The 21,548-nt window shown below is 39.8% G+C and overlaps 2 protein-coding genes across 2 annotated transcripts in view; one reads left to right on the forward strand and one right to left on the reverse strand.

The window, feature by feature from the left end:
• COMMD5 (COMM domain containing 5) overlaps nucleotides 1-5,641 on the reverse strand; it is a 17,816-nt gene extending 12,175 nt beyond the window's left edge. The window contains exons 1-3 of the mRNA XM_032995949.2: nucleotides 5,254-5,641; nucleotides 1,884-2,044; nucleotides 730-758 (exon numbers count right to left, since the gene is read on the reverse strand). Of these exons, the coding sequence (XP_032851840.2) occupies nucleotides 730-758; nucleotides 1,884-2,044; nucleotides 5,254-5,641 (578 nt within the window). The remainder of the gene's footprint in view (nucleotides 1-729; nucleotides 759-1,883; nucleotides 2,045-5,253) is intronic.
• On the forward strand, nucleotides 5,640-18,393 carry FAM199X (family with sequence similarity 199, X-linked). Its single transcript, XM_032995948.2, has 6 exons — nucleotides 5,640-5,827; nucleotides 8,702-8,921; nucleotides 10,707-10,856; nucleotides 11,182-11,343; nucleotides 12,446-12,706; nucleotides 13,602-18,393. Exons 1-6 carry the CDS (start codon nucleotides 5,640-5,642, stop codon nucleotides 13,770-13,772), a joined length of 1,152 nt encoding a protein of 383 aa, XP_032851839.2. The 3' UTR covers nucleotides 13,773-18,393.
• Nucleotides 18,394-21,548: the final 3,155 nt, after the last annotated feature.

A 21,548-nucleotide genomic window follows, 5' to 3' on the forward strand; every position in this document is an offset into this window, starting at 1 on the left:
ACACAATTAGAAATATATCTATCTGTTTCTCCTAGGTAGCAATCAGAATGCTAAGGATTATGGGAAATAAGCATTTTAAAAGAATTGATCCTTGGTGCATAAGTTTCTCTATAGATGAAAACATTAACTGCTCATTGCTACTGAATATGGAAATAAGGGAAAACCTCTAAATATTATTAGCATCTGATGTCTAGCTCTTAGCATATGGACTTTTATTCAGAGATAGTAAAAATCTGTATCATACTGCTCAAAGCAAGTCTGTAACAAATGTTATGTTTTCTTGAGTAATGGGCCAGAAAGATCATAGCTGAACAAGGTGGTATGATTTCATGAGCATTATAACATTGGCCTTTCAAAGAAGAAAAAAAAGTAGGGCAGTTTCTTAGCTCCTGAAATGTTACCACTGTCTTACTAAACTTGTTAAAGAGTATTGCAGGGCAAAGTGGGGATGGCAGTGAGAAGGTCACTCACATTTGCATAACCTACATTACGGACTAAATTAGACCAATCTCCCCAGCATGTGAAATTTACTGCTCATGCTCAGTGTTAAATCAAGTCTTACACAACAGCTGTTTTTTTCCTCTGGCTTCATATGATATTTGCCAACAGATGTATTATGCGTTATTTACAGGTAATTTTTATACCAACTTTGTGTGTCAAGAGCTGATTTGGGGAAGCAGTTATATAAAAGTTATGAAAAAACAAACAGATTAAAAAAAACAGGCATACCTGAGCTCCTTTAAGTCTTCCTTAAAAACCTAGAAAGACAAGGAAGGTGAAATTTTACAGGATGTAGTCTTGAAAGATCATTTCTTACCTAGTGAATTAATAGTGGTTACTTGCTTGGTATCTCTCCCCAAAAGTTTTAGTCTCTGGTGCCAGTAGTTTTGAAATGACAGGTTAAATATTGAGAATTCCCAGAAGCGTTCAGTCAAGTTATGAGAAACTAATTTTAAAGACCTAAGTCTCTTGGAAGCCTTTAGTTTTGAGAACAATATTCTTGCCATTTCTTTTATGTAGCTATCCACAACACATTCTTCTTTTAGAGTAATTACGTGGTCTTATTCTCAAATATGTTTTGCAGTAACTTGTTTAAACTATGACAACAGAATGGAAGTGGCAAAAGATAAACTCTGAATAACACAAGCATACTTTCACTATGTTTCCTGTAATATATGAGCTTTCCCGGTATGCCTGGGTAAATAGGAAAACAGTATCTTAAACAAGAAAGAGGTGTTGGATGCCCAGAAGTGGTTCACTCACATAAAAATAAAATGAGAAAAGAAAAAATGTAAGGTAAAGTAACATGAAAAAGGAAAGCAAATAGCCATGAAGAAGTGATAGGGGTTGGGAACATGGCAGATGTATACATATTCACACAAAACATCCATAACATAAGCAGAAATAGCACTTTCTCCTGATTTCCACTATATTGTTCTGGCTGTAAGACCTTCCTTCATCTATGGAAGAAGCACGAAAAAATGCAGGCAAACAAATATGAGAAATTTTAAGTGTGGACAAAGTAATTGGTGTGTGTGAAAACACAGTTAGGGTGAGAGAGAGAGTTGATGCCAATGAAATTACACTTTGCAATGGTTTCTTTTGGGGTTTTAATTTAAGAACGAAAACAAACAAGATGTTGAAGCAGAAAAAGATACAGGAATGTCTTTCCCAAAGCTTCAATAGTCTTCCAAAAATCTCACTGTAAATCTACCCAACAAATAAGATAATAAGCTCTAGATTTTTAACAGTTTTTTCCACCCACTTTAACTTGGAGCAACATTTTTATGTGCAGCTCCCCACCCTGGCAGATAGGGTTTCAATGGTAACTCATCTGACGCAGCTTTTGACTTAGCAGGACTCCAAGTACTCCCAGAACTCACTTCTTGTTTGAAAGTTGATAAGGGGAGTCTCAGTGCTTCTCGGAGAAGGGTATACATGCCAGAAATGAGGAAAGCAAGTTGCTCTTCTGAGAGATTAGTGCTTTCTGCAATCAGCTTGACAGACTCCTTGCAGTCTTTTCCTTCCAATGCATTAACAGTGACTGTGAATAAGAAAGCAAAGCAAGATCCCTTTAAAAAAAAAGGAACGCCTGGAGACTGTGAACATTAACATACACATGTCTATGATTTTACTTGACTTAAGGTACCAACATTTTTCAGGATGTGAAATTGCCACTGCAGGTGTCTCTAAATACCTCTGATCATCCACCACCACAGGTCAGTCTCGCAACACTTTACTAAGAGAATTTCAATGGATTAAGCTTTTGCATTGTAAAATTGAAGATGTTTTCATGTTGAAATTCATTCCAGTGGGATAATGCAAAAAAGATAAAAAAAAAATTCATCGCTTACAAGTACAAATCTAACTTGAGCTTCTATCAACAAACTTGCTCATATCAGAAGTCTGCTTACAGCTTCATTACACTTCTGATACACAGGATAAAAGAGGATTGAGAGAGTAAACAATTCAACACTGTTCTCCAACATTTTATAGAATTCATTTATCTTGCAATGTCAGCAGAGACTAAGGATTAAATGAGCAAGGAAACAAAACTAAACCTTCAAGTCTTGTAGTCTGCACAACTGCTGATAATACAACCTTTAAAGGAAATTACTGTTAACCCATGTGGCAATATTATACACTAATAATTGGTGTGGGTTTATCTCAATCTCAATCTTCATCTCAATCTTCATGATTTGGTTATTCTTCCCTTTTCCATATATGCACTGGCTTATATAAACTTCTGTTGTCATGTCAGCCTCTGTCCTGCACTCTAATCAGTCTTGAGGGACTGCTGGAGCCACAGCAAGCCCCACTGTGGATAAAAAATTAAGATTACTGACACAATCCCATTGCAGGATCAGGGCATTAGATTAGTCATTTATAATGAGCCATATTAGTGCTGTGAATAAAATGTGGGAAGTTAAAAATGTCCACCAAGTGTTACTGAAAGCCAACACTAAGAGATTGGCTTAATACTAATGTTTGGGGGAAAAAAAAAAAAAAAAAAAAAAAAAAAGGAAGAGTTTTAATCAAACTGCCAGCCTTACTTTTGATATTAGGTGAGTTCCACTGGCCACTATCTTGAAATTCTGGATAAATTCTCTTTGCTTTTCACATTTTTAAATGCACACCAAATTCAATGGAAAATCATGGATTATTCAAGTGGCTGACTGAATTTGTCTGGCACTATCTGCATGGCAGATTTCGCACAGCTTAGCCAGGGTGTGCAAGGTGCTAGTACCAAGCTTTCCATGCTGTCTGAAAAAGGCTCTGCTCCATGACAACAAAACTGACTTTGAGAAGAATCTACTCAAAAGGCCAAATACAGATCAGCACTGAGGTCTGCCTACTAGATCATGCACTGGGCAGGAAACAGGCTCCTGTCTACTTACCTACTTAAATACAACTCTGATCTGTTTCTTCAAAGAACAACAGATTGCTTATAGTTTTTAGCTAGACAGTTTTAATGACAATATTGGTCTTCCTTCTGTTGACCAACCCTAATAACTGGCTAAAAATCCATGTCTTATTTTTTAGCCTACTTGCATTACCCTTGAATACAAGATTTTTTACTCAGTATAGCTCTGGGAACTCAGAAATATCAGCTGTACCAACATTTCCAACTGTCAGTCTGAGGGAGAAAAAAACAGAATAACCCCAAAACATCCTAAGAAAATCTCACTACTGGATCATTTGCTCCTAGTAGAGGATTTCTGTGGTCTCAAACTTACACTTGCAGTTCAGCAGAGCCCCCAGTAACACTGGCTGGATAACACTGAGATAATGGTATATGCAGTTTTTACACTGTGAACTGAACAGGCTATGAAGCAGCATCTCATTTTTTATATTAGTTATTGTTTAGCAACAGGGTAACAGCAAGAGTCTTGAAAAACTAACTTAGTGCAAGTGCCAGAGCAATTTAGATATACTCTGTTGAAATCCATCATGTCTTCAAAGGCTACTAAACCTTCAAAGGCAAAAAAAAAAAAAAGCTGCTGTCCTGCAAGCTGTTAATCACAGACCAGCAAGAGCAGAAGCCGACTGGTGATTTCTGCCTGCGGTAGGGTCACCTGCCCTGGCTTCAGGTGGTTGAGGAGGACTGTTTGCTCCCTCTACAGTGGGAAGCATTTATTGCACACCTAAATGTAGGCTGTAATTTACACTGAAATTAAACCCAGACGGGGTTTAGAAGACGGTCAGGTCTTCCTGGTACCAACACAACTTTTTGGCTTCAATTGTCCCTGTGCTAGACAGCAAATATGGTTCAACATCTGCATTTACTTTTGTCCTAAATGCCTCTGCCTATATGTAGCTTTATTACTTTTAATTACTGTAGGGAAACTCTGCATACATTGCTCCATTTCTGACACTGTGCAGCGGCACTTTTAAAGACAAACCAGCTACCAGATGCTTTGACTCCTTAGTGACTCAAACCGAGGAAAAAACGCCAGAGAGGAGGTTGGCTGGGAGAATGGTCCCAGCACCATGCCATGCTGTGCAGCAGTTGGCCACAAACAAGCTGTGCTTTTTCTCTGCCAATCAACTCTTAGATTATTCTGTGATTATTTTGCATATAATAATTTACTTCAGCGAGGGACTCTGACTCTGGTGGTCAAAGATACCTTGAGAGAATCTCGCCCCTCTTGCCTTACCACTGGGAGAAACCTCACCGACAAAAATCAATTCAATGCATCTTTTTCAATCTTAGAGCCCCAACTTCAGTAAGATACCTGCACTTTGAGGTTCTTTTATTTTCTCCTGAAAATGTTTCTCTTATGAAAATAGCCATGGGGCCTCTGACTGTCACATGCCCTACACAATCTCCCAGTGACTTAACCACTGGCTCTGGGACCGAGGGATTAGAGGAACGATTTTAACAGTGCTCCGTGTGAGCTTGTGGGCCAGCCATAGTTTCAAGAGCTCACACCTCGTTCTCACAGAGTTTACAGAATTTTAGACTACAGCGAAGAACACCCGTCACTGTATTTAACCCTCAGCTTTAGCTTCCTGGAGGAAAAAAACAAAGGGAAGCGTGCCAGGAGAGCTGCAGCCCAGCCCACGCACGGCCGAGGGGAGCGATGCCCCCAGCCGCCTTTGCCTTCCCGAGAAGGACCCACGGCTGCCCCGAGGAAGCGGGCGCCCGCCCATCGGTGCCGGCGGGGCCATCCCTCCCGTTCCCCCGCGCCGGGGCAGCGGAGGCTCCTCCCGCGCCCGCACGCCGCAGGCGGGCCACGCTGGGGCCCTTACCTTTGAGGAGCCGCCGGAAAGTCTCCTTGCCCACGTCCTGCACGCCCCGGGCCATGGCCTCCACCTCGGCCGGCACCCGCGGCCCCAGGAAGCCACCGCGGCCGCCGCCGCCACTCTCGCCGTGCCCGCCGCCCGGCCCCGCCGCCTTGCCCGCCGCCGCCATCTCAGCACGGCCCCGCGCCTGGGCCGCCCTCCGCCGCGGCAGGGGGCGCTGTGCCGTCCCGCCGCCGGAAGGAGCCCGCCGCGAGCCTGAGGCGCATCCCGGGACCGGGCGCTGATGGCGGCGCTGGCGGCTCGCTCGCTGCGTGCGTGAGGCGTCCGTCTCCTCCTCCTCCTCCTCCTCGCCGCTGCCGGGCTGTGCCGGAGCCGGTCCCGCTCCCGCCGCCATGACCGAGGAGCCCTACGAGAAGTTCCTGGCCCCCGAGGAGCCGTGCCCGCTGCTCTCGCACCAGCACCCGCCGCGGGGCGGCAGCTTGAGCCTGAGCGAGGAGGGCTGCCTGGACGTCAGCGACTTCGGCTGCCAGCTCTCGTCCTGCCACCGCACCGACCCGCTGCACCGCTTCCACTCCAACAGGTCCGCCCGCGGCTCCGCGGGGCCCCCCGGCCGCCGCCCACCCGGCGGAGCGAGGCGGCCGGGTGATGCCGAGGGGCGGCCGGGCCGGGGCTGAGGCGGCGGCTGCCGCCCCTCGCCGGGGACCCGCCGGGCGCCGGGGCCGGAGACGCCCGTGCGGGAGGGCCGCGCTGCCTCCCCGCGCTCCCCTGCCCGGTCCGAGCCCGGGAACGGCTGCGCTCCGGCGGGTGCGTCCCGCAGCCTCATGCCGCTTCCCTTTGGCAGGGCGGCGTGCGAGCTCGGGCTGGTGTTGGCTGATGACAGGACAGTTGCTAGTGTGAGCTCGATCGGTTTTTAAGATGCGTTTATTCCTTCCCAAATTTCTTAAAACGCAGTTCTGAGCACTGTAGGATGGCCAACTAGAGAGTGGTGGTGGGGGGTGGTGTATAATAATTAAAAGCAGGCCTTGTGTCGACACCAAGCAAACCTGTGAAGGTTCAGAATGAGTCAGGCGGCTTGGTGACTGCACTGATTCCTGCAGAAACATTTCCATCCCATGCTCCTAATTAAGGGCAAATTATTCTGTCTGTAATTTGTAGAAAAAGTCTATTCTAAAAATGCCATGCAGCTCCACAAAGAAATGCCAGTTGTGGTTATAATATCAAAACCACAGCCGTGCTTACCTAAGACCCTAATTCTGCTACTATTTATGCATGGTATTGAACTTATATAGCTTTTTTTTGAGAACAGTTTGTGAGATTTCAGTCTTGAACATATGTGTGGGATAGTTTTAGTTCCTGTTCCGGAGTTGCAAGATGTTTTTACTAGCTGTTAGTGTTTCTACTACACCATAATGAATAGTGAATAACAAGGTAATTTTTCAATTGAATTTTGTGGTATCATGGAAATTACACTTTAAAAGTGTCATTCACAAGGGCAAGCTCGTAATTATTGATTCTTAAATGATTCAGCATGAAGAGCATTGATCAAATATGGTACACTTTCATGATCTGGTTCTTACATGGTAAGACCCAATTGTGACATGAACAGTAAGATGTATTTGTAGCATAGAGGTAGCATAAAAGTGTGATATTCACCAAATTTGTATTTAATTAATTTTGTAAGTTTCTCTTTGCATTGCCTTTCACTTCCCAAGTGCCTTATTCAGGCTCGCACATTTTACAAACCCAGGTTTGTAACCCAGGCATCTTGAATGGGTATTTCCCCTCTTTGGGCAAGGACATTCCCTGTCTTGCAGTGATTAAGCCCTTGCAGATGCACAGTTCAATCTGTGGTGTTCACATAAGGCTTTCTATTTTTTAACGTTACAAGTCATTTTAATGTAGTTACCACTTGTTGTTAATCCAGTTCACCCCAGCAAGTCCAGCAGGGCCCCCTAGGTAGGGGAAGGCAAGGGCTGACCGCCCCTGCCTGCAAAGATACTGCATACCTGGAGTACCTGTGCGTAGTTGGTTGGTGGTAGAGCCCTTATACCTCATCCTGTGTTTTGATGGGTCTGGAAACTTTGTCTACTCTATCTTTCCTTTCCTCAGTATTTCATGACTATTGAAACTAGTAATGTTCAAAAGCATGCTGTGTGACCATGCTCATATTCTGGTCTATACTGATTGATTGCCCTGCCCGCAAAAGTCTGTACCAGTAAAACATCACAGATGTGTAAAAGATGTGGAAAGGGAGGGAGGGCAAGATCTGAATCTGCTAAAAGAAAAGTTTTTGAAACCTCTTTAAGGTTGGATCAGTTCACAGCTGGCCAAAAAGATGTGGGCATGCGTCCATCACAAACATATTTAGCCAGCCTGGTATGCAGTTTAAATAACAATGGTGACAACCAGCCTTTCTGGATGATGGCATTGCTCAGCTTTTGCAGTTGGATAGAGGAATGTTTTTGTAGTTAGCCAGGCTGAAGGGGATAGGCTGATGGAACAGGGGTTGATCGCATGGGTTTGTGCAGTGAATGTTAGAAGCCCTTTTCAAATTGTTTTGGCCGTATTGCAGTGCTGTGCTGACTCATAGTTGTCTCGACCTACTTTTCACCAATATGTAAAATAAATCCAGATATGGAGTCTGATTTCATGAGCTTGTTAAATTCTGGCTTACTGTCATTAGAGTAAAAAAACCTGTTCTGTGAAGTTTGAGTCCTCAATTTCTTTCCTTTAGCAACAGCATTAACTAGCCTTTTAAATGAAATTATGAGGGGGGGGGAAAAAGTGTCTAGTTTTGGCATGGTGGCATCTTCACACAGGTTACTTTCCCATCTTGCGCTATCTCATTCCAACAGCATGTCCAATATTTTTGGCATTCAGAGTTGAAATCAGTGAATAATGGAGCCTTGAGTATATTCATAATGTGTTTCCTTTTTAAGCTTTAGTTTTATGTGGGATTATCAACCTAGGATTTCTTTTTGACTCCTACTTGCCCTGAAGGCCAGTTGATTTACTTCTGAGTTTCGCTTATTTCAATTTACATGGAAATTTAAATATCCTAACATATGGGAAATGATATTTTTAGTTCAGTATAGTTAAAAAAAATGCCAGTTCCCCCTCCTCCCGAAAAAAGACAATTTACAGACTACAAGAATCATGGCTTTGGGGTGGAAACTATTAATATATTAAAATAAAGTCGTAATTATATTAACTGTCTATGGATTTTTGCCTTGCCTTTCTTAATGCTTTCCATTTGATGTTGTTTATGGACCTTTAAAAATATTTTAAAATCGAATACTTCATTTTACATAATTATAACTTATTTCAATAAAATCGATGTGTAATGTTACTGGCAAGCAAAGTGGCGATAGTTTTATGAAGCTTAAAAGAATGTTTCAGCACTCATGATGCCAATATGTTTGCTGCTTTCTATTTGTTTTGTCCTGTTTTGCAGGTGGAACTTGACATCTTGTGGAACCAGCGTAGCCAGCTCAGAGTGCAGTGAGGAGCTGTTCTCATCAGTTTCAGTTGGTGATCAAGATGACTGTTACTCTCTATTGGATGATCAGGAGTTCACCTCTTTTGATTTGTTCCCTGAGGGTAGTGTCTGCAGTGATGTCTCTTCTTCTATCAGCACATACTGGGATTGGTCAGACAGTGAGTTTGAATGGCAGGTAAACTAGTTCCACAGTAAATGTAAAATTTTGTTTAGACTATTAAGTGCTGGGTTTAGCTTTAATTTAAAAGTCCTCAGCATTTGTTTCTTGGTAACTAGTGAACGTAAGAGCAGATATCTGAATCTCCAGCAATAAAGAAAATTGTTTGCTCCATTTTGTTCCAGCGTTCTTAGTCTGGAGGAAAGACTGAATGTCAGCTCTTCAAAGAGGGATGCTTAACTATCATGGTAGTTTGGGTTTAGTGACGTGTGTCGTGTAGCCATGAGCCTAGATCCTTTGTACTGAGGATCTGCCCTGATAATGAAATCTGGTTATAGATGTCTGCTTCCAGTGATTTAGTATTATTAAGCCTTCCTTTGGAACAGAGCTGGCATGTAGGTAAAGTGTAGAAGCTCTTGCCCTAGCCTGTTTCCCTCTTTTTTTTTTCTGTGCCAGTGAGAGTACAGAGCTCAGTTTGTCTCACCAAGATGGGAAAAGTGTGACGGTGAATCACAACCTCCTTTTTCCTAGTCTGTATTGGATGCAGTTCTGGTCAGGTATCTCTAGTTTGTGGTAGTGTTCTTTGTTCAGCAGTTTTTCAATTGCAATATGCAAATCTTTTTATATATTATAGACTTAAATTGACTTTTTATATTGTAGACTTAAATCAACTCTGAACATATACATAACTGAAATAGGAAACATGGTGCTTCAGAATACACTGAGGAATATCTTTAAATTTTGTCATAAAGCTTAGTCAAAGCATGTACAGAGTCTTCTAAGTGCAGTATAAGGACTGAAAACACCAATTTCAAGAAAGTGCAAATCCTGTTCCAGAAGATGCAAATGGACTTATATGTATGTGAAATAACATGGACTGAAATTAACTCTGAATTTCTTACTGTTTTAGTTTAACTGCTAGTCTCTATGTATATTATATCACAGAAGTTACAAGTGCATTTATATAACACAGCCTGTAGGAACAACTCAGATGGGATCCCAAGGAGTCGGTTTCATTGAGTTGTGAAATTTCAATTGCCTGATAAACTCAGCAATTGTTTTGAAAAGAAGGAATTTCTCACGTCTTAATTAACTGACAGCACGTTTGATTAGTAACTAGCTTTTTTTTATTATTCTTTGTTTTTTAAAACAAGCATTGCTTAAGAGACATACTTGATGAGACTTAGAGAATTTTAGAAAGACCTTTTTGTAGCTCTTTATGGTGTTATCTGTCAGAATCTGAGCATGAGTAATCCAACTGTCACACTTTAACTGAAAGTGCATTCAGAAATTGCATGTCAGTTGTACAAATGAAGCTAGCTAAAGTTCTGCAGTTGCTTCCAGGAAAATGACAGTGATTTTAATTGAATTGTCTTGTGTAATTATGGTGTGTGGTATAAATTATAAACCTACTTTGAAATGATCTTCCTTAAACTAGACTTCTGCTTTAAAATGGGAGGTTCTGATTTAGGTTTGGATTGTAATGGACAATTTACACTGGTGGAGAAGGGGAACAGTTGAAACGCCACAACATTCTGCTGTTTCCTTAAATGCTAATTTTTTAAAAGAGGATTGATAAGTAGAAAATATAGTGCGAGTTGAGTTTGCTGCACTTGCTGGTTGTTGGAAGGTTCAAAGGAATGCTGTAAGGTTATGAGTAATCATTAAGAAGTTGTTAGAGTACATAGATAAGGGATGCTTTGCTAATTTGACAGTATGTTTTGAATTGTTAATAGCACTAGAATGATTTTTAATCTGCCTACTGTATTCTAAGGCTTTGTTCTTTCTCTTGCATATTACAAGTTGCCTGGCAGCGACATTACAAGTGGGAGTGATGTACTTTCTGATGTTATACCTAGTATTCCGAGCTCTCCTTGTCTGCTTCCAAAAAAGAAAAACAAGCACAGGAACCTTGATGAACTTCCATGGAGTGCAATGACAAATGATGAACAGGTGAAGTCGACTTTTTTCCTATGTGAGAACTGTAATATGCAGTGCCACATCTTAATGAACATATTGATTCCTGTAAGTGTAAATGTAGACCTATGCAGTACTACCTGATTATTGAAACTAAATCTTCTTGTCTTTTGCATCTGTAGTAAACAGTTTAACGTGTACTCAGGCTTTTTACCCTGAGTTCTTGAGGGCACTCAGTGAGACTAGAATCATAGGAAATATGATGCTTGAGCACATTTTATTCTGTTGGTGCTTCCTTTTTTCTGTCACTCATTCAGAATCAATGCTACTTTTAAATGACCTGCCTTTCTTTGGGTCCTAGGTTGAATATATTGAATATTTGAGTCGCAAAGTCAGTACAGAGATGGGCCTTCGAGAGCAACTTGATATTATTAAAATTATAGACCCTACTGCTCAGATCTCACCTACGGATAGTGAATTCATTATTGAATTGAACTGTCTCACAGATGAAAAACTGAAGCAGGTGAGTTAAGGTTTGTACATTTGACTTTGGGATTTCAGCATCTGATATGTCTTGCAAAATCTCTTATGGAGTTGTGATCAATTTTTCTACATAGTCATTAGATATAGGGAGATACACTACAACACAATCTTTTCAGTGAGGGAAAACAGAGTTCAAAAGCATATTGTATGTATTAAACCTTTATGTGAAAGACTGGTTATATATTCTCAATGTGTGTTAAGCCTAAGCTGGTGTGTGTGTAGTGAATTACGCTGTGGGCTCAGTACTGCATATGACAAAGTGTATTCTACTTCATGACTATCAACTGGTTGAGGATGTTCATTTGCTCACTGAATATAAGCTAGCATTTAAAACTCGAAAGGATTAGAATTCATTAGGGAAGACCATACATTTCATGAAAAAAAGGAACATTGAAAAATCTGTTTTAAAGATGTTAAAAAATACAGATTATAACAAAGCAGGGTACCTGATTGATGTAGATATATGCTACTGTTTATTAATCTTTGTACTATTGCGATGCGTTGTTGGGAGAAGATGCAGTATCCAAACAAGCAGAACTCCTCAGTGTTACTCTGTGATAATGATGAAGGTAAAAATTGAAAATGGAAAACACTGTCATGGTCTTGGCCTATTTCATATTTCAAACATTTTACAAGTATCATCTTAAAGTAAAAAAGTACCTCTTTCCTTACACCTACTTTTGTTTGAGTATATCTAGCAAAATAAAGAGGTTTGATACGTTAGGTAAACAACTTAGTTCAGGTGAACTTAACTGATATTCATGTTTGGTGTTATAATAACTTATTGTTACGTAGTGGAAAACTTCAGGGGCAGGAGAGGGGAAAAAACCCCAAACCTTGTTACTTAGTTTTCTTTCTTCCATAATCAAGTTAATATTACATTAGTTCTTAGTTAAGTTCTCTTGATGACTGCCTGATGGGTTTGGATTTAACCAGCCACAGCAAAATGTTTTAAAAGACTGACTGAAGGGATCTAATAACTTGATCATTAGTACTAGGCAAACTGTGTTTTTTCCATGAAAAGCAGTATCTCAGTACAGTATTGGTCAGGCTTTAGTAATTCCGCTGCCTCTGTTCTAAAGGTGAGAAACTATATCAAGGAACATGGACCTCGTCAACGGTCTGCAAGGGAAAGCTGGAAGAGGAGTAGCTACAGTTGTGCAAGTACCAGTGGTGTGAGCGGTGCCAGTGCCAGCAGCAGCAGCGCCAGCATGGTCAGCTCAGCAAGCAGCAGTGGTTCTAGTGTTGCTAACTCCGCTTCAAACTCGAGTGCCAACATGAGTCGAGCGCACAGTGATAGTAATTTGTCCACAAGTGCTGCAGAAAGAATCCGGGATTCAAAAGTAAAGTTTCTTGTTACGTACATGTGCATTAAGCTGTCTAATTTGTTAAGGTTGCTTATGTAATCTTAACTGGGATATTTGGACTGAAGGAGCATGGTTAGCAACTGAGGATCTGCTGAAGTTATCTAGCTAAACCAGTGCTGACTGTTTCCTCTGACAGGACCATAAGGAATTTAAACCTTTGCTCTTCCCATCACTTCTCTTCTAAGTGAAAGCCTGATGTTTGTATGTAGTAGATCTTCTCATTACTTTTGTTTAGAATAAGGTGAGTGGGGTTTGAATAAGGGCTTGTGAATCTGACTTAATTCTTTGAATGAAGACAGTTTTACCAAAAAAAAAAAAAAAAAAATATTCAAGATAGATCAACCTAATCTAGGCATATTTTTTGAATAGAAAAGACTGTCTTGGTTGTGTTGATTTCCCAACTAGAAGTTTCATCAGGCTTTTTGAATCTTCTTCAGTTTATTCTTCCAACATGTCTCATGAAATTACTTGGTGAAGCATGTTTCAATTTAAGTAGTACTGTGGCAGTTGTCCTGTCTCTGTAATTTGAAGTATGGAGGAGAGGAGCATTTCCTGCTTGCTCTTCGACATTTCAGGTTGTTATTTTAAGACTGTAACACTTCCCCTGCAATAAAAATTCTTCGGATCAGGGACTCGGCTGTGCAACATCACAGGGTGACGTTGTGCCTCATAACTCAGATGTGGTAAATGGTCTTGATATTTTAATAATGGATATGGTTTTGGATGAACGTTTACACCACCTCTGAGAATTCATTTTAGCTATTTTTCAGAGCAGATATTATTTTAGAGGTTAACTTATATTTGCCAGCTTTAAAGGTGGTTTCTAATCTACAGAACACAATCTTATTTTTTCTTTTCTGTCTTTTGACAGAAACGTTCCAAGCAACGGAAACTACAGCAGAAGGCCTTACGCAAGAGACAGCTGAAGGAACAAAGACAAGCTCGTAAGGAAAGACTGAGTGGATTATTTCTTAATGAAGAAGTGCTCTCCTTAAAAGTGACTGAGGAGGACCATGAAGGAGATGTGGATGTTTTAATGTGACAGGGGTGAATTTATCAGTGTTCTTTCTAAGCCTTAAATGTATTATCCTTATTGTTTACATATATTTCTTGACCAAATTTTGATTAGTGTTAACAGTATGAACCAGATCTTTTCTCAAGTGTAACTTTGGTAAGAAGGTCTAAGTATTGAGGAACTTCAGCTTTTTGAGACTAATTTTGCAACAAAGACTCCAGAAACTTAACTGTCTTCTGAAAAGCTGCTGAATAGATACAATTTTAAGGAAATCTGAACTCAGCTAACATGCTGACTTACTTGCAAGATGTAAATCTAGGGGTGCTTTTGGATGACATTAAGCATGCATTATTACTGTGCTTCAGCTTTTTTTTTTTGCTTTTTTTTTTTTCCCAATTTAGAGTTACTATAATGTTTGGCTTGTTCTGTCTTCCCTTCCCATTATTAGGAGGATTGTTTAGCCTAGGAAAAAATCTTTAGTTCTATAGGGCTTTCTTCACCCTTGCTCTTGGATCATACAAAATTGAAGTAGTGTGATAAATCCTTTTCTAGAAGTTGTGATTTAACTAAAACGACACAGAAAACAGAAGCAGGACTTCTAATGCAGGGAATCTGTAACACAGATAATGCCTAATAATGTAGTTCTTTAGGAAGCAATCAGAATTCAGAAAAACAACTTGCAAGCTAGGTCTCCAGAAAGTTATTTTGCTGCTCAGTATCTTATAGTATGATTACTACTAACTAATGGTTGACCAGTACATCCCTAGTATTGCTATGAAAAGATTCAAATAAAGATATCTTTATGCATTCAAAGTACACTAATCTGCAATTAAGTTGTCTAGGACATTACTTCACAATAGTTTAAAATGCTACTGGAAACAGAAGTGCAAACAAGTGGCATACAACTTTGGTGGCTTTTTTACCCAGAAGCATATCTAAATAGATTCATGTTGTTGACAGGACAACTTAATGCAGCTGTGCTTTCTAATTGTATGTTTAGCTGAGGATGTGTCTTCTGTGTGGGTTGTTACACCATTATGTGTTTCAGGATTCTCCTTTTATTGTCTATCTGCTTTTGAAATTTCTCTTGCTAAAATGTGAGGTAAAATTGTGGCTTTCAGGTGGGGAGGTAAAAGTAGTTTTAACCTGTTTCCTAATTCTGACAATCTGTAAGGTGACACTTGCCTTTATCTTGGAACTACTTGTTACAGAATGCCTTTCCCCCACAGCTGAGCTAAAAGTGATACTTCCAAGTTTCAGTGTGAAACTTAAAAGATTATAAATGTATTTTCTAGTTCTGAGTTTAGGAAGTAATTTTTCATTATCTTCATGTTTCTTTAATTTTGCTCATATGAATTGAGGAGTTTGGCAGTTTAATGTGGCCCCAGGTACCTGTAATTGCAGGATATAGCCCAATCCTGCAGAATTGCGTGATCAACTTTATATAGGACTGCTCACATTCATTTTGCATGTCCTGCACAGACTTACTAGCCCTGACAGCTGAAGTATTTTTCTTTCAGAAGTGGCATTCCTTGTAGCCTCAAAATAAACTAACCAATAACATATCTGAACAATGGCCTCTGAAAAGGCTTTGATAAGAAGTGAGTGAAGTTCATAGTCAGTCTAGTATTTGTGAACTTAGTCACTCTTACAGCTGCTAGACAACAGGTACCAGACTTGCCCACTGACTGATGAAAAGCTGCGTAATGTCATTTTAAACTCAAGTGTTAGCTATCCCATGTGGCCAGATACTTGGCCACTAACCAGAAGGGGCTGTTACCTGTCAGTATTTGTTTGTGCTGCACTGTAGCTGTTGATACCTGTCTGCCTTCTGTAGAAACAATACCAAAAACTTCTTAACAGTATACAAGTTACTGAGAATTTAGATTGACTTAAATCCGGAGCTTCTTTTAAATATCTTGGATGGGAGAAAAAATTGAATTGCTGTCAATTCAGCTAATTTCAGGGTGCAGTCGTTGAGCTCTTGCAACTTACAATGGCTGTAATGGATGAATTCATCATGAAACGTTTCACTGTGTATACACTGTCACAGTTCAGTACAACCTTTATTTTCTGAAGTAACTTTGAAATGTAATTTTTTTTTTTATTTCCCCTGAAGAAAAATGCACACTTAATACTGTAGAGAATTGAAACTGAAATAAATTGTAAGAAAAGCAAGGTATCTCAGTGTGGTGGAGCATGAAAGTGTGTCACTTTATGCTGTTTCATCAGCTTTTCAGTTTAAAATCCCTCAAGCTTTGTTGGGAGAAGACCCCCCTCATTTTGATGAGGTACGGTTCTTTTGGTGACCTGTCCACTAGCTCCTAGAGATCATGAAATGAGGGAGGATAGTATTTCCATCTTGATCTTAGTGTGAGCGTGTAAGTGTAAACTAATTGAAATGATTACATGGATCCAGTTGCTCATCTGTTACATTGGATGAAAAGGTCCTGGGTGCCACAGTAGCTAATTGTGGTATGTCATCCCCAGCTGGGTACTTCAGTTACTTGTATAACAATTAAAATGACAGAAGAGAGTGGATTTCCAGGGGTTCCATGGTAATAATTTATAGCTCTGTAATCTCATAGTCACAGGATGCTAATAAGAATGACCTAAGAATACAAAACTGAATGTTCTGATAAGAATGCAGAATTAACATCTTGCTTACCTGAATCTTTGTTGAGTACTTGGCATCTCAGGGCATCAGGCCTGAAGTAGCTGTGGGATTCAAGAGTTTTCACATACTTCTGCATGTTCGTTTTTTTTTCCCTTTTTCTTTTCTCATCCTTCTTAGTTCTAGTGACATACTCATTTTGTGGAGGGGGAGAGGTGATTTTTGTCAGATTCTTGTCTTTCCCTGCATTATGCTGTCTGCTTACCCAGGGAAGTCATCGTCAAGTCACCATCCCTGAAGGTATTGAAAAGAAGTGTAGATGTGATGCTTAGGGACATGGTTTAGTGGTGGACTTGGCACTGTTAGGTTAATGGTTGGACTCAATGATCTTAAAGGTCTTTTCTAACCTAAATGATTCTATAATTCTATGAATTTATATTGGATACCCATGGCATTAGTCAAATGGTTGGAATTTTAGTTAAAGCAGGTCTTGCCAATTTGAGTGTTGGCCATTGTGGCTGCTGTTTTGTTTTACAGGAAGTTATCTACAGATTATTGGGTTCAGATGGATAAAGAAGAGTAACAGACTGCTAAAATCATGTGTTATTAGTGTTTTTACAAAAAATAATCAAATCTCTGCTTTTTATTCATAGATAAAACATGTCAATCTTAAAGGCAAAATAGAAATAATAAGGAAAAAGCTCAGTTGTACTGCTCCATAGTACTGAAGCTGTATATCTAGGTGCTTTGTACTCACTGTAATATGGATGTAATCAATTTACACTCTGTAACATTAACAGTTTGCTTCCATGGTAACTTTTTCTCTAAAAAGGCTTAGAAGGAGCACTGAAAGTCTTATTGCAAAAGGACTGTAAACAGTAGAGAACATTATTTTCTCATATGATTTTAAATATGCGGAAGAAAGCTAGCTGCCTGACAAACCTGTCTTAAATTTTGTCTGTGTATCTAATGTCATCCGTTGTCTCTGTTAAGATAATATCTATTTTTCTTTATCTGGGAAACTGATTGAAAGATGGTTATAGTATGTTCAGTATGAGATGCTTACTAAGAACAACAAGAAAAGCCTTTGTAAGACTTTTCTGGGCTTAACTTTTAGTTCTCCTATTGTGGTTTGAAACTCTGGGGAAAAACCAAACCAACTTGCTTGAACTTTCTCATACGCATTTACGTCAGTGTGCATATACAATACAGAAACATATAAAAATGGCAATATTTACTGTTCATCTATGCTGAAAGGCCTGAAGCCATTTCTTTTCTCCTAACACTCTTTCAGCTTTGAAATCAGTTGATGCATTGGTCTATAAATATTAATAAACCTGACTCTTTGGGGGGCTCTTGAAGTTCATTCTTGTAAGCCAGATTTTGATGTCAAATGTTGTTAGATTCATTGGTTTAATGTTCTTCTTGCAGTTCTTGGTCATAGAAAAGACAAGTCAGCATGCAATTTTTCCATTTAAGGATTCAAAGATAGTTTATTAATCTACTAAGGGCAAACCCTGGTAATATTGAAAACTCTATTTTGACTATTAACTCTGATTAATCATACTTGCATTCTCTCTTATCTGGCTAACTTGAAGACACTTCCAAATTACAAATAAATTCTTCACTTAAAAATAAAAATAATTGTAATGTTGAAGCCTTGAATATAGTTCATAACCAAAGCAAGGGGAAAGTGGGGTTTTGTGATGTTTTTTTCTTTTTCTGGGGCAAGATGGGGGTATAGATTAGAGTACATGGTACTGCTTAAATTGAGTTGGTTTTTTTTTTTTTTTTTTTTCCAGGTTCTCTGCTAATTGTATTGCTAAAATGCACTTTTGTATAGAATACTGTCCTTTGTACATTCTGTATCTACTTTACACAATGTTTATAGAGATTTTTCTGAAGTTGTGAAGGATTTACTGAAAGCTGCAATGCTGGTGACTGATGCTGTTGACTTCAAGTTTTCATTGTATTTGCAAATAGTTATGTGCATATTGAAGTACAGGTTGGAATTAAAATTGATGACATAGCAAAGATATTCTCATTAAACTATATGGTATCTTCTTGAGAGCAGGGGAATTCATATTTAGGCCTTGCATACTACCTGTTCAGGCAGAAAGTACAAATAAAGTAGCATGTTAATTGTGCTTTGTGACAGAAAGGAAACCAGCCCCTCCTTAGCTAGTGTGGTTTGTTATCCTCAAAATCTGATCAAAATTGTTTTATAGGAAAACAATTATTTGTTGTGAATGATATAACCCAAGATCTTGTACTGAAAGCTGTCTGTCCTTAGTTTTGATTTTTGTGCCAGAGGATTTTTTTATATACATATACTATATACTCTGTAGCTGTGGGCATAGGAAGTCTAATCACTTTTGTTGCCAGTAGTAACTCTGAATCTTCTTCTGCTGTCACCCTCAGTAGCTGTAGCCATCAAACCACCACCTATCCTGTGATGATTAAAATCCCTAACAGGACTTACAGGCTGACAACCTACCATGCTCTTACAGTTCATCATGCAGGCACCAGTGTGTCACTATTGTAAATCCAGATCTCATTTGCTGCAGCAGAAGCAGGTATGTGTGGCTGTACCAGAAGTTGCAGTGATGCACACCAAGACACGCAGCACCAGCAAGGACATGGCAGTGGCAATGGCTTTGCAGTCACCAGTGTTTGAGTAGGCTACAGTGAGGACAGTTGCCAGCCTGTGTATTCTGTCTAGTCCTTGAACCAAATTTGCCTTCTGTACTACTGAAGTTTCAAGTGTAATATTACAAAAATTCCTTTTTCCCCTTGGAATCTAGCAGAAAAATCCTCAAAACCCAAGATAATAGCTGTCATAAGGATGTATTTGTCAGCGTTCAGAAAGTGTCCTGCAGCATCTCGGAGATCTAAACTGCCTTGTTCATCCCAGCAAAGGCTCAGAAAATGCTTACAGAAGTTAATTCTCATCAAACACTTAGAGAAGTTAAAATTGTCCAACTGTTACTATCTCAGCCTGTTTCTGTAGATAGTGAGGGATGGAGAGAGACAAATGTGGGCAGAAACACTGCATATCCAAGCAAGTCTTGTCAGACTGTCAAGAGACCTTTAATTGTTGAGTCTGTGACTGTGAGGCTGCAGAATGTAACTGCAGAAGCTATTGCTCTTGTGGTGCTTTGCCTTCACTTCCACAACCTGCTTGGGGTTTTTTGTCTGTTTTCACCCAAAGGAGAGTGACAGTGCAGAGTGTTTTGCAGCAAAACAAATAGAAATGTGCCAGGGACTTTGACCATTTGTGGTGGTTGCTTGTGGTAAGGACTTACTGCTCCCTGGGTAGCACCTAGAAGCTGCAGGGAAGTTGATGTTTATGTTTTCCAAATCACAGGATCCCAGTGAGCTGGCCTGCTTTGCTGTGGACTGCTTAACTTTCCCAGTAAGTTCAGTTGCAGCAGTTCATTACCGAGGTAACAGTTTTATGGGTGAGTTGTTACACCTCCTGCAAAGCAGCTGCCTATCAAATGAGGGCATGTGGTCACAACTAAACACTGCATGTTATGCATCTCTTATTATCCCGCCTTAAACATTTCTTCATTTATCTCTTGAGTGTGTCAAGTTTCACTGAAGTGAGAAAGTCTTATTTGATGGCCAAACACTATTTGGGCACCAGCTGAACCACAATTTCCACACTGGCAAAAGAAATTGACAAACTGCTAAACTGATAGGAAAAGATGGCATTGGCTATGATCTTGCTGTCATCAGCCCTCTCTTACAACTGGCCAGAACTGTAGACTTGGCCCAAACATTTCCCGGTACAGAAAGAGTTAGAATTTGGTTTCCTGAGATCCTTTGTATGTGTTCCTCAAAATCCTGTGTCCTACTAGAGAGAAAACATTTTTTTTTCACCTCCTTCCAGAACATTAATCTCTTGTAAATGATTTCTCTGGTGCTGAGATGGAGCTTAAATTCAAATCCACATTTCTGCTTCTGACCTCATTTCATGCTCTTTTCTACACCCTGCAGTGGCTTGCACTTGGCAGCATCACTGATGTAAAAACTTGTTTCTCGTAATGTAGACCACAGCCCTGAGGCTTAAGCGTGATAATTCCTCTTGGTCGTAGACTCCTTCTAATGCTACTTCAGTTGAAGTACCTGCTGTATTGCTACAAAGTTTCTCGGAGAAACATTTATTGCTGTAGCTGAAATGTAGAGTTCGACCGCCAATTTGCTGTGATTTTAACGGAAGGCGAGCGAGTCACTCGTATATTGTCACTAGAGGGAGCACTGTAGTCGTATTACTTGCCTTTGCGAGTACAGCTGCCAACGTTGCTTTGCTACACTTTACTCTGTTATGTCCTATTAAAAAATTATTAGGGGCATTTGCTTCTCTTATGCTGTTTTTGTAGGAGGAACGTGTCTGTTAAGAGTTAGTCTTACAATAATAACATTTCCAGTGACTAGGGGAAAAAAAAAAAAATCTACTTTTTCTGTGGTGATTGCTAATTCCTGCCTGGTACTGCTTATTGCAATTGAAAGGTAGAAGTATATTTCTGTTTAGTGTTACATTTTGTATGCATACTGTATTGCTGCTTTAAATGTCCTGGTCTGCTTCAAAATTCAGCTTTCTTCAATGTGGGCTGAGAATTTTGCAGTCGAAACTATTAGGTAACAATAGAAAACAAGCAGTCAGCTTTGAATGTACCAAGTCTCATAATGTAGATACCTGCCTGTCCCTGGGAGGCAGGGGAGACAAGATATACCTCGACTACCTTATTTTTTTTTAATAATAACTTGTGAATAGGGCTTTGGGGCTTCCTTTGGAAGAAAGGAAAATACTGCTTCAATAGGAGCTGTTCTCTAGTTGAGTTTTTTTTTCTCTCTACTTGTCTGACAATTATTGCTAGCTTTAAAAATAGCTTACTAATGCACGTTGTAACTGCAGAGAACATGTGAGGAGTTCTCCCTGGAATCTCAGGTTCATTCCTGGAAGTCAAGCTTTTAATGGTCCTGTGCAGAATTAGAAAAGCTTTGAGCACTCATATGATTGTGCAGATATGCTAGTGACTCATCCTCTTCTGTCTCTGTGTCAGTAGCTGTCATGAAAACAAAATGCAAAAGAAATGCAAGTTCTAGTCATCAAGTGAAATACTTACTTTAGACAAATATTTGTTCGATGTGTGACTTATAAGGTCTTCGGTTCAAAACTGTCA

Source organism: Tyto alba, unplaced genomic scaffold, assembly GCF_018691265.1.
Source record: "Tyto alba isolate M040663 unplaced genomic scaffold, T.alba_DEE_v4.0 Super-Scaffold_5, whole genome shotgun sequence".
NCBI classification, from domain to species: Eukaryota; Metazoa; Chordata; class Aves; order Strigiformes; family Tytonidae; genus Tyto; species Tyto alba.

Excerpts from the sequence above, each read along its gene's own strand:
- FAM199X (XM_032995948.2), top strand. The coding sequence starts at position 5,640 with ATGACCGAGGAGCCCTACGAGAAGTTCCTGGCCCCCGAGGAGCCGTGC. Across the intron at positions 10,857-11,181 it reads CAATGACAAATGATGAACAG|GTTGAATATATTGAATATTT; the intron begins GTGAAGTCGACT and ends TTTGGGTCCTAG. Across the intron at positions 11,344-12,445 it reads CAGATGAAAAACTGAAGCAG|GTGAGAAACTATATCAAGGA; the intron begins GTGAGTTAAGGT and ends TCTGTTCTAAAG.